This window comes from Hyperolius riggenbachi, chromosome 7 (assembly GCF_040937935.1).
Source record: "Hyperolius riggenbachi isolate aHypRig1 chromosome 7, aHypRig1.pri, whole genome shotgun sequence".
NCBI lineage: Eukaryota > Metazoa > Chordata > Amphibia > Anura > Hyperoliidae > Hyperolius > Hyperolius riggenbachi.
The window spans coordinates 277285337-277300079 of record NC_090652.1 but is presented as its reverse complement, the minus strand read 5'-3'; the positions used below and the strand labels follow the sequence as shown (position 1 = coordinate 277300079).

The window sequence follows — 14743 nt, the reverse complement described above, 5'->3', positions numbered from 1 at the left end:
GGGGGAGAGGCGTCGATCCGCGCTGATTGACGCGCATTAGAGGCAGAGCTGCGCTGCCTCTATGAGGAAGGAGCCCGCGATGTACCCCTATGAGTTTGAGGTGATTGAGGGGGTTTTCAGCCACGGTTCTGCTGCGTTTTAAGAGGGGCAATAATGTTAATGAGGTTTTTAAAGTGAAAATCTAATTTTCGGGAGACTTCAGAGTCTCTTTAAAGCAATATTGCTGGAAAGGAATGTGCACAAACATGCAGTTAAGCTACAGAGAGGGGAGGAAGAAAAACAGGGTGGCACACAAGCAAGTGGTGTTTTATGGGGTAGGTAAGAATGAACACAATGGGCTTGATTGTTACACCTTCATTTATTGATGAATTGTGCTGGATAGCTAAATGATGGTTGACATCATGGGTCAGCTGTACACATGCTTGAACTTTCCTTGGGATGGCCATTATCAATATCTTCATATCCTTTCTGATCTGTCGTAGGCCCTGTTGACATGGGACAGACCCTCATCATCTACATTGCCTACCTTCTACTTTGAGCAGCAATGGATTGTTTTACGGGGCACTTTGCACATTTACAGTCAAAAGACTTTTAGGCTAGTTATACACCAGGACATTGCGTTTAGGGGACGTTATAGGGCACATGACGTGCCCCTAACGCAACACCTGGTGCTCTCTGGTGTTGACGTCGGAGTGAGCCGCGTTGTGCAGCTCACTCTGGCGTCCGTGATGCCGTGATGCGTACTCTTGGACGCATGCGGCATCACGTGGTCCCGCCCGGCCAATCGCCGCACAGAGCGGCTGCTCCAGGAAGTAAACACTGCACGTCACTGAGTGCAGTGAATATTAATTAGCCATGTGCTCGGCCACTCTCCCCTCCTCCCCAACATGACTGAGCATGTGCAAACAGTCTAACGCGGCTTAGCCGCGGAGAATGCACAGCATGCAGCACTTTGCTGCGTGAGCACTGTGAACAGGCCACTTGTGTTACATTGCTGTGCGTTGGGGGAGCGTTACAGGCTGCACTAACGTGCGCCTGTAACGTCCATGTGTGCAAGAAGCCTTAAAGTAGTATCCCTGAATGTTCAAGGATTACTCCCACACTAAAAGATTTATTACCTTTAACTTTTTAAAGGACAACTGAAGTGAGAAATATACGGAGGCTGCCATGTCTTTTTCCTTTTATACAGTGCTACCCATAATTATTCATACCCCTGGCAAATTTTGACTTAAAGTGGCCATACATTAGAAGATTATGAGCAGATTCGACCAAGAGACAAATTTATCTCTAATCAAATCTGATTAGAGATAAATTTGACTCTTGTCGAATCTGCCCATACACTACAGGCCGATTCCCTGATGATTTCAGCATGAAATCATCAGGGAATCGGCTGAGCCCGCCGCGTCCACCCGGCCGCTGCCCCCAAGATGTATAAATGTATGTAGTGTGTGTGCATTTATACATTACCTGTCCTGTAGCAGCTTTTGCACGGTGTCCGTCCATCTCGCTGGGTAACAGCCGCATACACGCTAGCGGCGCATATCATCTGACGTCAGACGTTATGCGCCGCTGGCGTGTATGCTGAACCCGGCGAGATGGACGGAAACCACGTGGAGGCTGACACCAGACAGGTAATGTATAAATGCACACTCACTAAATACATTTATACATTGTGGTGGCAGCGGCAGGGGTTTCATCGTCTTGTCGCTCGTTCGCAAATCAGCCGCAGTACCACCGCACACCCAACCAACCAACTTCGGGCCGACATCTTCCAGCATGCGCAATCGACCTTGTGGCCAATTTCTCTCCCGAAATTGGTCGCTTTGTCGGTCGGGCATGCACTTGGCAGCACCAATTTTTATCCAATTAGATTATAACAATCGACTTGGATGGTCGATTGGTTGGTTGGTCGGCTAATGTATGGCCACCTATAAAGTTAACTCAACCAGCAAGTAATTTTTTTTCACAGGAAATTACATAGGATTCTCCCAAAAGATAATAAGACAATGTACAAGAGGCATTATTGTGGGGGGAGAGGGGGGACATTCCTCAGCTTTTATTTAAATTTGAGTAAAAAGTGGCCAGACCAAAATTATTCATACCTTTCTCAATAATCAATAGAAAAGCCTTTATTGACTTACAGCAATCAAATGCTTCCTATAACTGCAGACCAGCTTTTTGCATGTCTCCACAGGTATTTTTCCCAATTCATCTTTAGCAAATCTTTCAGGTTGCCATCACCCTGATCTTCAGCTCTCTCCACAGATTCTCAATTGGATTCAAGTCAGGACTCTGGCTGGGCCACTCCACAACATTAAAGAGACTCTGTAACAACGTTTTCAACCTTGTTATTTCTTCTATCCTATAAGTTCCTATACCTGTTCTAATGTGCTCTGGATTACTGCAGCCTTCTCTGGTTGCACTGTCTCTGTAATCGTTTATCCCTCACAGACAGGTCTCTGCTCTCAAATTCTGCTTGTCTGAGGGGGAAGGGAGCTGCCCATGCTGAGAAACTGTGAGAATTACTAACTGGAGTGCAGATAATTCACTATGTAATAAAAACGTGTAGTATACTGTAACATGATATATATATATATATATATATATATATATATATATATATATATATACATACAAACATCACTTCCTGGTTAGCGGGCATGTTTTTTATTTGTAAACACTGCCTAAAAATGGCGATTAAAAGCCAGGATCGCGACAGGGAGCAGCGGAAACGGCAAAGAGGGATCCAGCAGATCACAGTGACTCGATTGGTATGTTTTTTATTGAACAAATCGGACAGTACAGAATCTCTTTAATGTTGTTGTCTGCTAACCATTTCTTCAAGTGATTAATTTCACCACCTCCATAGTGTATGAGGGTTTATCTACACAACCTTCTCATAGTATTCAATATTTGTTGACCCTTAAACTACATAGATTTCTCTACATGCTCACAACAGTGGTTGATTAATTGCAACCTGGGTTTGTAATTAATAATTTTTTGTAATTGTAATCCCTTTGGCATTAAATACTACACTATTAGTGCTCCTGGTTGCTCTCTTTACAGTCACGGGAGTTCTGCGCAAACCTCTTCACGCCACCCCAGCACAATCTAAAAATATTTACACTTCAAAGAGAGGTTTTCACATTGCTTGACAATTCTGACAACCAAAAGAACTGAGAGGAAGTGGTCTCTATAATTCTAATGTGCAATAACGTTTTACCTGTTCCAATGGCCGGGATGGCTAAACTCTTGATTTTAAACCTATGACATTCTAGAAGGACCATGTCCATCACTGGTTCATAGGCAGGCACATCGGTTGGTCCGATTATATGCATGATGTATTTAGCCGCAAGGTTCCCAGCTTTAGTTACCACAGTCTCATCTGTATTCAACTTTCCTGGGGGAACATAATCACACACAATGCCAATAAATTCCTAGGGATTATAGTATGAATTTTTTATTGTTTTTTTTTAGAAGGATTCATGCTAAATGTATAGTTCAAAAATTGTCAACCAGGAACGACAAGTTTTGTAAGTTCAAGCAATACTTTTTTATTTTCTTTTTTCTACAGTGGTGAAGATAAGATAGCTCATAATAAAGAGTAAGGTCTAGTTCTCAGTACCTGGCTGATGAGAGCTCTTTAGCCCCATCTACAAGGTACAATTTTCCATCAGATCGACCAGTGATCTGATAAGGAATTGCATCGTGTGGAGATGTCCAAATTGTGTCCGATTGATTTTGCGATCATTTTTTGCATTGAAAAGTACCCAAAATCGATCATAAAATAGATCGGAATTCGATCGGACAAGTTGGAAATTATTATTATTATTTAGTATTTATATAGCGCCGACATATTACGCAGCCCTGTACAGTGTATATATATTGTCTTGTCACTAACTGTCCCTCAAAGGAGCTCACAATCTAATCCCTACCATTGCCATATGTCTATATTATGTAGTGTAAGTACTGTAGTCTAGGGCCAAATTTTTTTTTTTAGGGGGAGCCAATTAACTTATCTGTAGGTTTTTTGGAATGTGGGAGGAAACTGGAGTGCCCGGAGGAAACCCACGCAGACACGGAGAGAACATACAAACTCTTTGCAGATAGTGCCCTGGCTGGGATTCGAACCAGGGACCCAGCGCTGCAAGGCGAGAGAGCTAACCACTACGCCACCGTGCTGCAAATTATCTAATAGATCCAGCGATCCTATGGAAAATTGTATTGTGTAGATGGGGCTTTGTTTTGTCTCATTGCACCTTTCGCTGGTCATTTTGGAGGAGCTTGAGTCAAGCTTATGTTGGGGCAAGTAAGGTTACACAGTAATCAAGTGATATTTTTGCAGATTTACTCCCCTTCTCTGTTTAACTGTGAGATAGAAAGGACAAATGCCCGGTACACACTTTCAATTATGTTGGTCAATAACTGATTAATTTCACCACCTCCATAGAATATGAGGGTTTATCTACACAAACTGCTCAAAGTATTCAATATTTGTTGACCCTTAAACTTCGCAAGCGTAAAGACTGCCGAAGTCTCCCCAACCCGGAAGAGAGCAGTCCATGACCCATGGGGAAGCCTGCGGGGAAAGCGGGGACCATTAGGAGACCGGGAAGGCTCCATAGGAACCCGAGCCTTCCCTCTTCTTAGGGGGAGTATCGGTTGGGGGCTTTTTTGTTTGTTTTTGTAAATTTTCACTTCAGACTCCCTTTAACCTCCTGAGCGATAATCCCAAGCTGAGCTCGGGGTATGTCGCGCAGGAGGATTTCTCAGGCCCTGGTGGGCTGATTTGCATAATTTTTTTTTTGTTACACGCAGCTAGCACTTTGCTAGCTGCGTGTAACTTCCGAACGCCGCCGCTCGCCGCCGATCCGCCGATCGCCGCCGTGCCGCGCAGCCCCCCCCCCTCCCCGACCCCTTGCGCAGTCTGGCCAATCAGTGCCAGGCAGCGCTGAGGGGTGGATCCGGACTCCCTCTGACGTCACGACGTCCATGACGTCGGTGACGTCATCCCGCCCGGTCGCCATGGCGACCGGGGAAGCCCAGCAGGAAATCTCGTTCTGAACGGGATTCCCTGCTTACTCTGATCGCCGAAGGCGATCGGAGTGGGTGGGGGGATGCCGCTGGGCAGCGGCTATCATGTAGCGAGCCCTGGGGCTCGCTACATGATTTAAAAAATAAAAAAAATTTAAAAAAAGTGCTGCGCCCCCTCCTGGGCGATCTAATTGTATCGCCCAGAGGGTTAAAGCAAAAAGGGAATGTAGACAGGAAGCTTGTACATTCAGGGAAAAAGCACTCTATATCTATTCAAAGCAGCAAAATATGAAATACCAAAGTGTTTGCACTCCTTCACGACCTCGTCCCCAGCGGCTTTCAGTATTGCTCCAGAAACACCTGAAAACATATGGCCATAGTTCAGTAGTTATACAGTCTTGAAACAGAGAGCTTTACAAAGTATTTTAATTTTTCATATTTATAGTATTTACTATAATGTACTTTGAGCAGCTCACAGCATTCAAATAGTGATTTAATCCACTGTTATATTTTGTTTACAGATGGTTAGATGCAGAGAAAGGTATTGAGAGTCTTTTGGATTGCTAGGAGATCTAGCCAGTCAATACAAGAAATAAGGCCAGAGTATTCACTACTCACTAGAAGGGCTGATACTACTTTTAAAACTCAAATACTTTGGTCAAATTATCGAGAAGAAGACCAGATTCTTTGGAGAAATTCTTTGGAGAAATCAGGGGAAAAGAAGAAGAGGACGGCAGAGGCTAAGATGGGTAGACAGCATATGTAAAGCTATGAAGATGTCTATGCAAGAGCTGAAAGAAGCAGTGATTGACAGGGACATCTGGCATGCAGACGTACATATGGTCATGAAAAGTCGGCGTCAAATGAATGAGGAGGAGATGTCCTCACCAGTGGAAACGTGTATGTGAAGCAATGTATTCGGTGGGCACGATTTACTATAAAATCACTGGCCTTAAAGAGACACTGAAAATGATGCTATTATGATTTGTATGTGTAGTACAGCTAAGAAATAAAACATTAAGATCAGATACATCAGTCTAATTGTTTCCAGTACAGGAAGAGTTAAGAAACTCCAGTTGTTATCTCTATGCAAACAAGCCATTAAGCTCTACAACTTTCAAAGTCGTGGAGAGGGCTGTCTTCTGACTTTTATTATCTCAACTGTTATTGAACTATTTCGTTTTTCTCTGCCAGAGGAGAGGTCATTAGTTCACAGACTGCTCTGAAAGAATCATTTTGAATGCTGAGTGTTGTGTAATCTGCACATATTAGAGAATGATGCAATGTTAGAAATAACACTATATACCTGAAAATAAAAATATGGGAATATTTTCTTTGCTGCTAATCTTCTAGTAATTATTCATAGTACACAACCAATTCATTATATCATATATTTTTTTTCACTTCAGTGTCTCTTTAAGATCATTGGTGATTAAGTCCTAGGCCCATATGCAATTCACCTTTTCTCCCGAGTTTTCTCCTAGGTGATATTTTTACAACATTTAATAAAATGCATTTTAAGCCACCAACAAGGAAGAAAACACTCAAAATATATTTGGTGGTACTTTTTCACCAACTTTTAGGTTCTTTTTCAATTGTAAAATTCTGAAAAGTTAGTTCAAAGAGAAGATGAAAATTAGCTCCTAGGAGATAACTCAGGTGAAAAAGTGAATTGCAAATGGGCCCTTGATTCATAAAGCATTACCGCATGAGGTAATGCAGAAAACAGCTGACTTTACTGAGTACTTAGGCAAATGTCAATTCATAAAGGCTATTACCGCATGGAAAGCTGAAATGACCGAGCAGTGAGGTAAATTCCTAACTTCAATTCAATTCACTTTATTGTCATTGTGTAACACAACGAAATTACTTTCATGACTTGTGCTGTAACTACCTCAACACGTCAGTAAATGTCAATTCATAAAGCCCAGAAACATTACCGGCAGCTCTGGTATATCGGAAACAGTGCGGAGCCTGACTCACAGAAGCAGAGAGGTATAACCTATTACTGACAGGAGCAGAGAGCCAACAGAAACAGCCTCTGTCTCCTGCAAGTCTTCCTGATCGGATGCTGATGGGATGCGATGCCTTCTGGGAGGGCCAGCTTTTCTACCCGCCAGGCAGGGGAGGAGAGAGAATGAAACAAAAGAGGATTCCCCTGTAGCCCTTCAGACGTTTAACCCTTTAGGTTCCTGTTTGACGATGTGGAGGAGCTAGTGGGGAAATCACCTAAGCATGGCATGTGTAATGTTTCTTGGAGTTCATGCAAGCTGTGGCAATAAAATAAAAGGTTAAGAAAGACTAATGGACAGATTCAGAGGGAGGAGAGACAGTATAACAAACATGTACATTCCAAGGGATGTCGGGGATGCCTCTTACTATTGTAATGCCATCACTGCACAGAACAGCATGTAACAAAACAGAGACAACTCCACACTGCTCTGCTGTTACCAAACAGGTTTTTATCAGTTGAAGCCCATTTTTTGGTAAATGACCAAACTTCTACTGCACCTGTGAACATTTTTATAAATTAGTAAACAAAAGTCTGAAATACCAAATGCGGTATTTTAATGACCAGATTTTTTTATCGCACAGGCCTTTATGAATCAAGACCTAAGTCTGATTTTAATCCGAAGAGAAGAAGGAGATGGGCACAACTGCTAAAATGCTAAAATACCCTTTATTGTGGCTGGGTTGACATAAAAAAAGCTTACAGCAGTGGGGGGAGGACAAGTCTAACAGCTGTTTCGCAGAGACTAGCCCTGCTTCATCAGACTTGTCACTCCTTCCCCCACTGCTGTAAGCTTTTTTTGTGTCAACCCAGCCACAATAAAAGGTATTTTAGCAGCTGTGCCCATCTCCTTTTTCTCTTCTGATTGAAATCGTTGACTACCATTGGAGCACGCTGCAGGTATGCCCAGTGCGGCAGTATCCACCCCTGCTGCATTTTGTGCAAGTGCTTTTTCCTCTCCATATTTGCATTAAGTCTGAGTGTACATTGGATCAATTGCTGTCAGTTATAACGCAAAGGAAAACTGATGAAGAGGAATTTTCCATGTTTCCATATGGGCCAGTTTACATATACTGTATGTTATAATGCATAGATGTAAATTGACCAATATGGATTGGAAACATGGAGAATTGCTTCTTATCAGCTGTCCACTGTATTATAGCAGTGTTTACAGTGTTTACCCAGCCTTAGGATAAGAGGAAAATTTTACCAACATAATCTTCACTGACCAAGGTTGTGTAATTTGCACGAACAAATGAAAATTAATAGTTGCTGCCAGGCCCAGATTTATCTCACAGGAGCCTATAGGCACTGATGTCCTGGCACCCTAGACCTCACCCTCCATGAACCAACAAACACCCGCCCCCGAACCACACTGCAAGTGTACTGGCTGGCCTTGCTGTCACTTCTACCTAAGTTCATTTGCCCATCATTGGTAGCTACAGGTGCCCCTTAGTATTTTGTATCCAGAACTGTCCTTAGTATTAAAGTGGACCTGAACTCTTGCACAGAAGAGAAGGAAAAAATATAGAAATGCTCCCTGCATGTATGTAGAGAGTTTACCCTGTCTAATTCCCCCTCATTTGTGTCTTATCACAAGTTGATTAAATTTGATGTCTCACCTGACTGCCACAGCAGATAAGGCAGATAAGCTAATTTGAAAGCCCAGGATGTTAACAATATGTCTGCTTCGTTGAAAGTAGAAACAATGGAGATTTACTTTAGGATTTTTGTCAGCTGTAACAAAGAAATGTTTTTCTTGAATTGTTATGTTCTTGTGTATCTTTTAGAGCAGAGAGGAAGTTCTGAGTTCAGGTGCACTTTAACTCATTTGCGTTCCGTCGTTTTCACTTGAGCAATGTTCACCTCCCATTCATTAGCCTATAACTTTATCACTACTAATCACAATGAACTGATCTATATCTTGTTTTTTTCTGCAACCAATTAGGCTTTCTTTGGGGGGGGGGGGGTACATTTTGCTAAGAGCCACTTTACTGTAAATGCATTTTAACAGGAAGAATAAGAAAAAAACAGAAAAAATTCATTATTTCTCAGTTCAGCTATTATAGTTTTAAAATAATACATGCCTCCATAATTAAAACTCACGTATTGTATTTGCCCATATGTCCCAGTTATTACACCGTTAAAATTATGTCCCTATCACAATGTATGGCGACAATATTTTATTTGGAAATAAAGGTGCATTTTTTCCGTTTTGCATCTATCACTATTTACAAGTTTAAAATAAAAAAAATATAGAAATATTTCATCTTTACATTGATATTTAAAAAGTTTAGACCCTGAGGTAAATATTTACATGTTTTGTTTTTTTATTATTGTAATGTTTTTTTTTTATGTTAAACATTTTATTTGGGTAGTTTTGGGAGGGTGGGATGTAAACAATAGATTTATAATGTTAATGTGTGTTTGAGTTTTATTTTTTTTTTACTTTTAGTTGTAGTTTTACTTTTTGGCCACAAGATAGCGGCCATGAGTTTGTTTACATGACGTCACTCTAAGCGTAACATACGCTTAGAGAGACGCATGGGGGACGCCACAGCCAGAAAAAGCGAATCTTCCGAGAGAAGCTGTCGCTTTTTCAGCGGGGGAGAGGAATCAGTGATTGGGCACCATAGCCCAATTCACTGATTGCCTGGCTAACGAACCGCGGCCGGGAGCTCGCGTGCACGTGCGCGATCGGACGCGGGAGCGCGTATGGTTCCTGGACGTAGTTTCTACGTCCAGGAACTAAAAAAGGTTAAGTAGCCAGTGGTGCCCCCGACTGAAGGGAGATCTGGTCAGTGGAATGCCGAAAGCAGGGTGGGTAACCTCTCATTTACACTCTAATCAGGGCTTTGCATAGGGAAGGAGGGAGGCGCTCAGGGAGCAGGATGAGCTGCCTTTCCATCATCAGTCACCTGTAGGCACGTGCCTACAGTGCCTTATGGTAAATACGGCCTTGGTTGCTGATAAATATGTAGATGGAGAGTTGATGTAGGATAGTGATGATTGCAATGTGCTAATTTTGCTTGCGTGGAATTTCACGAAAAATTAAATTTTAAAATTCAAATTTTGCGTAACTCGTGCTTGAATTTTGCATGTTAACCAAAATTATGAACGTGGCAGTTGTAAATTGATTTTTTGTATGAATTGCGAAAAAAACATTTGAATCATCTTTTGAGCATGCACAAGGCTGTCACTTGCTCAATCCCACTAGGCAGCCAAGTTGGTCCCCAATATCTGCCAGCAGGTGGTCTGTACTATAGTATCTGCCTGCTTCATAAGTAACAACTCATATTTTCCAGAAGTAATAGGTGGCTCCCAATATCCACCAGCAGTCAAAAATGGGCCCCAGTACCTGCCAGCAATTATGTGTGGCCACCGATATCTGCCAATAGTCAAAGGTGGCCCCCAATAGACATAGTTAAAGGATACCTTAGCTCTAAATGTATTTAAAGGCTGCCCATATAATAAGGCCTCCAGCTAAAAGGGCACCAGATATAAACTATATTAAAGTTATTGTTAAAGTTATGATACATATAAAATATTGTTTATAATACTGACATTCTACTATTCCCCACTGTAACCTCTATTTTTACTATTTTTAACTAAAATGAGGACCAGTAAAAGGGATAGAATATTGTTTAATATACTGATATTGTACTACTTCATTCATACAGTAAAATATCTTTAATCATGACCGATATTTTACTATAACCTAACCTCTTCCTACTCTCACACAGAACCCTTCCCTGGTGGTGCATAACCCTAAGATACCCCCTGGTGGGGCCTAACCCTAAGAACCCCTTATTGGGGCCGAACCCTAAGACACCCCCTGGTGGTCCCTAACCCTAAGACCCCCCTATTGGTGCCTAACCCTAAGATTCCCCCTGATGGTGCCTAACCCTAAGACCCCTCTGGTAGCATTTAACCTTAACTCCTCCCTGAAGGAAGTGCGCAGCCTTATGACTGCGCGTGCGCGGTCACGTCATATGGACACACCTCCCAACTGTCCCTCTTTTGGAGGGACAGTCCCTCTTTGGGAATCCAGTCGCTCTTTCACAGATCTATGTAAATATATCTATTTTATCTACTGAAAAATGTATTTAAATGACTCAAAACTGTATTCCAATACTTTAAATTGATATATTATTAATTTTCAAATGTTAATATAAAGGAAAATGAACCAGGATAGAAAGGACCAGTGTGGTTTGAATTACAAAACATATTTTTCTAATGAAATATTTATGGTAAGCGTGACTAGGGGTGTGGCAGGTGCATGGCTTAAATGTCCTTTCTTTTCCCAAAAATTTGGGAGGTATGCATATGGAGTCTCCAGGGAGAGCGGTTGTAAGGCGCCCAAGGGAACATACTGCCGATGCGCAGCATAGTATGTTTGGATCAGAGGTCATGACAACGTCGACTGGCGGGACAGAACAGGACAATTTAGAGAAGAACGGAGGGTGACGCCAGGGCACAGGAGGTGCGGTAAGACTCTGCACAACTCCCCCTACTCACTTAAGGCATCCTTTTTTAAATACATTTAGAGATAAGATATCCTTTAACCGCCTACAATATCCTTTAACCGCCCACATATTTTCCAGCAGTCATAAATGGCCCCGAATATTTTTCAGCAAACTGTTAACAGTCTATATATTTCCCAACAGTCATAAGTGTTGTCCAATATATATCTGCAGTCATAGGCAGTCCCGAATATACACCATTAGTCATAGGTGGTGGCCCCAATATCCACCAACAGTCATAGGTGGCCCCTTAATATCCACCAGCAGTCATAGGCGGCCCCTAATATCCACCAGCAGTCATAGGTGGCCCCCAATATCCACTGGCAGCCATTGGTGACCCCTAATATCCACCGGCAGCCATAGGTGGCCCGCAATATCCACCAGCAGTCATAGGTGGCCCCTAATATCCACCAGCAGTCATAGGTGGCCCCCAATATCAACCAGCAGTCATAGGTGGCCCCTAATATTCACCAGCAGTCATAGGTGGCCCCTAATATCCACCAGCAGTCATAGGTGACCATCAATATCTACCAGCAGTCATAGGTTGCCCCTAATATCCACCAGCAGTCATAGGTGGCCCCCAATATTCACCAGCAGTCATAGAAGGCCCTCAATATCCACCAGCTGTCATAGGTGGCCAATAATATCCACCGGCAGTTATAGGTGGCCCCCAATATCCAACAGCAGTCATAGGTGGCACCCTAATATCCACCAGCAGTCATAGGTGGCCCCTAATATCCACCAGCAGTCATAGGTGGCCCCAAATATTCACCAGCAGTCATAGGTGGCCCCTAATATCCACCAGTAGTCATAGGTGGCCCCTAATATCCACCAGCAGTCATAGGTGGCCATCAATATCTACCAGCAGTCATTGGTGGCCCCTAATATCCAACAGCAGTCATAGGTGGCCCCTAATATCCACCGGCAGTCATAGGTGGCCCCTAATAACCACCAGCAGTCATAGGTGGCCCCTAATATCTACCAGCAGTCATAGGTGGCCCCCAATATCCACCAGCAGTCATAGGTGGCCCCTAATATCTACCAGCAGTCATAGGTGGCCCCCAATATCCACCAGCAGTCATAGGTGGCCCCCAATATCCACTAGCAGCCATAGGTGACCCCTAATATCCACCAGCATAGGTGGTCCCTCCCCCTATACTCACCAGCAGTCATAAATGCATCTTATTGACCAGCCCAAGCCAGCAGCTGTGTGCATAATCAGCTATATGTGATAAGACCATAGGGGCCCTGGTAATTAAATAATTTTATAAAAAGCAACCCTCTTATTTACAGAAGGTAACAATTTTAAAGTCCACCAACATTGATTTTAAATATTTTAATGGGAAAAACATAAATATATATATACAGCTCAGTCTCCTTTATCCTGCACCGGCGGGGATCGCCTGATGCCGGATACATGTGCTTCCCACTTGCTTGGGAAACTCTTGTGCAGCATAAAATACTCACCGAGTGTCCAGCGCCGTCTTCTAAATTTCCTGTAGCTCCTAGTGGCTTTCTGGCACCCCCTGGTGGATGCTTCATCAGGGTTTGCAATAAAGGTAATCCACCATCACTTTCACCACCCACCATAACCCAAGAAGGATAATCACAAAATAATATACATTAGTGCAAACATAGCAACTGCACTTAAATGAGAAACACTCTGCTCCTACTGTCGTAATTCAATGTCCCACAAGCCCATATGATCCATATTGAACGTGGAGCAAACAGGCATAGCTTCGATGTCCCTGTTTTAGCTTGCCATGGGACAGCCCGATATCACTTGTATTGCCCCCCAATCAGTGATTTATCCCCATATCTGCCCAAGTCAAAAGACACCGTGTAAAACCCTCCGCTCTTTACCACGGGACTGATCCAGGGTCTCGTTTGTCAGGTTCAGTATACAATTCACAACTTGTTCAGTGATGTCCCCTTTGATTAGTTTGATTGTTTTTCCGAAGGCAGTGAAGTGATGATAGTTAACCTAAACAGGAAGGAAGGAATAGCAATATAGATGTTTTAAATAGTTGGTCCAAAATGGAAAGAAGGATTAGTAATGCAGAAAATGCAGAAACTTCCTGTCATCTTTCAAGGGTCACTAACCTTCAACATACAGTTCTTCTATCTGTCATCTTATATTAGTAAAGTGAATTCTAATTGATTGTTAAAAGTTATACACTGCAAGTATGCTAAAGCTTTAACCATGTTTTATATAGAGTCAGTGTTGGTTAGTACTGATAGTGATAAGTGGTGACTTTGCCTAGTAGGTAAGTCTCCATCATTCAGGAGGGCCAAGTAGCAGCGCATAGCTGCTAGCCACCAATCAGGTTGCGAACTGGTGATCAATTAAAGCAGTTGTCAGCTAGACAAAAAAAGGGGGTTGTGGGAGGTGCCTAATGTGTAATATTCTGTGCACTGTAATCTAGATCACTAAAAATAGTGGAATGTTACCTCTTCAGATAATTCAACAAAATGAATGGAAAATATGTTTTTATTCATAAATGGTTAAATTGTCGAATGGTTAAACTGTTGATCGTTTATCAATAAAAATGTCTTTCCCATTAATTTGGTTTGAATCACCTGAAGAGGTATGATACCTCTATTTATTTATTTATTTATTTATAGTGATCTAGTCCAGTGTCTAGACATCTCCATTAGAGATTATAGTCTTTCCAAATTTGTAGTCACCTACAACTAGCAAAAACCTGAGGAGAGTGACCGACCAGGTTCTAGAGGATCTGGTATACCGGGCGGGGCCGGTTATTTCCCTATAGGCATCAGAGGAAAATGGCGCCTATGCTTAATAATGGCGCCGCATGTAATAGGCTTCACGTTATTTACTGTTAATAGGGTATAATAATGGCGCACGGAAGACATTTTTGAAAGATGGCGCACTGTGTCTATATTTACCAATAGCGCCTACTATTAAACAAAGTTTTATTGTTATTTATCGTCAGGACGACAAATATTAAACGTTATTTAATGTAGCTGCATACATGAAGAAATGAAAATGGTAGCGCATCTAACCAAGATGCACCTGACATTGCATAGGGCTAACTAGCCTCTTAAAGGCACAACTGTGCTCATAACAGTAGAACAGGTGCATTGGAACTAATGCATCTCACAATACAAATAATGGAAGCAAATCCATGCGTTACACATTATTAACTTATTA

At 42.4% G+C, this 14743-nt stretch overlaps 1 protein-coding gene across 2 annotated transcripts in view; it reads right to left on the bottom strand.

Moving 5' to 3' along the window:
- LOC137525852 (protein mono-ADP-ribosyltransferase PARP15-like) overlaps positions 1-14743 on the bottom strand; it is a 74149-nt gene that overhangs the window by 27492 nt on the left and 31914 nt on the right. For both annotated transcript variants that reach the window (XM_068247074.1, XM_068247076.1), the window contains 3 exons: positions 13432-13552; positions 5332-5394; positions 3224-3400 (listed from right to left, as the gene is read on the bottom strand). In XM_068247074.1, coding sequence (XP_068103175.1) covers positions 3224-3400; positions 5332-5394; positions 13432-13552 — 361 coding nt within the window. The remainder of the gene's footprint in view (positions 1-3223; positions 3401-5331; positions 5395-13431; positions 13553-14743) is intronic.